This window comes from Volvox carteri (genome assembly GCF_000143455.1).
Source record: "Volvox carteri f. nagariensis unplaced genomic scaffold VOLCAscaffold_36, whole genome shotgun sequence".
NCBI lineage: Eukaryota > Viridiplantae > Chlorophyta > Chlorophyceae > Chlamydomonadales > Volvocaceae > Volvox > Volvox carteri.
The window spans coordinates 322,180-323,421 of record NW_003307579.1 but is presented as its reverse complement, the minus strand read 5'-3'; the positions used below and the strand labels follow the sequence as shown (position 1 = coordinate 323,421).

The 1,242-nt window shown below is 68.4% G+C and overlaps 1 protein-coding gene across 1 annotated transcript; it reads right to left on the bottom strand.

Annotated features, from left to right (window-relative positions):
* Window positions 1-24: 24 nt before the first annotated feature.
* On the bottom strand, window positions 25-1,174 carry VOLCADRAFT_63754 (uncharacterized protein; the record flags this gene model as incomplete). Its single annotated transcript, XM_002953370.1, has 2 exons — window positions 25-268; window positions 630-1,174. Coding segments are annotated over 2 exons (789 nt in total), but the record flags the coding sequence as incomplete, so codon positions are not given.
* Window positions 1,175-1,242: the final 68 nt, after the last annotated feature.

Here is a 1,242-nt window from a genome sequence, read left to right as displayed (position 1 = left end):
AGCCGCCGCCTCCGCCAGGTCATTGCGCCAGAGCCGTACGGTTTCGTCCGCACCGCCTGACGCCAGCAGCGTGCCGTCGCCGTTGCTGTAGCATAGGGCCCACACCGGCCCGGAGTGTGAAGCTGCCGGGGGCGAGGCAGCGAGGCGGCGTGCCGTACCCAGGTCCCACACCAGCACCTGGCCCTCGTCCGTACCGGCAGCCAGATGAAGGCCATCAGGGGACATGGCCATGGAGGTAGGACTGCCGTACAGCCCCCCGGAGAGGTACCTTGGGGGGTCGGGGGCGGCGGGGAGCACGGGTTACCCCAGTGGGTGGGCTAGTGGGTGCGGGTGCGAGGTGTGAGAATACCCGGTGGGGTCGCACGGGGGAAGGGGCTGCGTGACTTCCCACCCCAGCTGTCCGCCCAACTCACCGGGTAACGATTTCCCCCCTAAAACACACACAGCCATCTTCTAGACCGCCTCCGTACACCTCTTCCTGACGACCACCCCACAGAATTATCCTCCACCCCACCCCACCCCACCCCACCCCACCCCACCCCACCCCACCCCACCCCACCCCACCCCACCCCACCCCACCCCACCCCGCCCCACCCCACCCCACCCCGCCCCAACCCATCCATGCTCACCTCACGCACTTGCCCTCACGCACGTCCCACAGCCGCAACGTCCGGTCAGCGGAGGCAGTGCCCACCAGCGTGCCGTTGGGGTGCCAACGTACGACATCCACGTCCGCGCTGTGACCTACCAGCAGCCGCAAGGGTGCCGTACGCTCCGAAACCCACAGCCGTGCCACGCGATCGGCTCCTCCGCTGGCGAACCAATGTCCGAGGGGGCAGCTGGCAACATCCCACACGGGAAACACATGCCCCGGGTAAACAGCTAAACAGGATCCAAATTCCATACCCCACACTCGTACAGTGCCGTCGGAGGAGCCGCTGAGGATGAGCCGTTGGTCAACGGTCATGTCGACAGCGTGTACAGCAGCTGTGTGGCCGTACAGACGCGACGTGCCCGGCGGCTCGGCTTCGTCGTCATCGTCGCCGACCGCCGTGCCGTCGGGCGCAGCTGCGCCGCCGCCGCCGCCGTTGGCGACGGCCCCCCCGGAGCCCCCGTTGGGCCCCCGGGGCCGGTATCGGCGGAGCTGTGCGTGATACACGGAGATGGTGGGCATGTCGTACAGGCGTACGGAGGAGTCCGTGAAGCCCGCTGTGTGTACACGGCAGATGAGCCGAGGAGCGC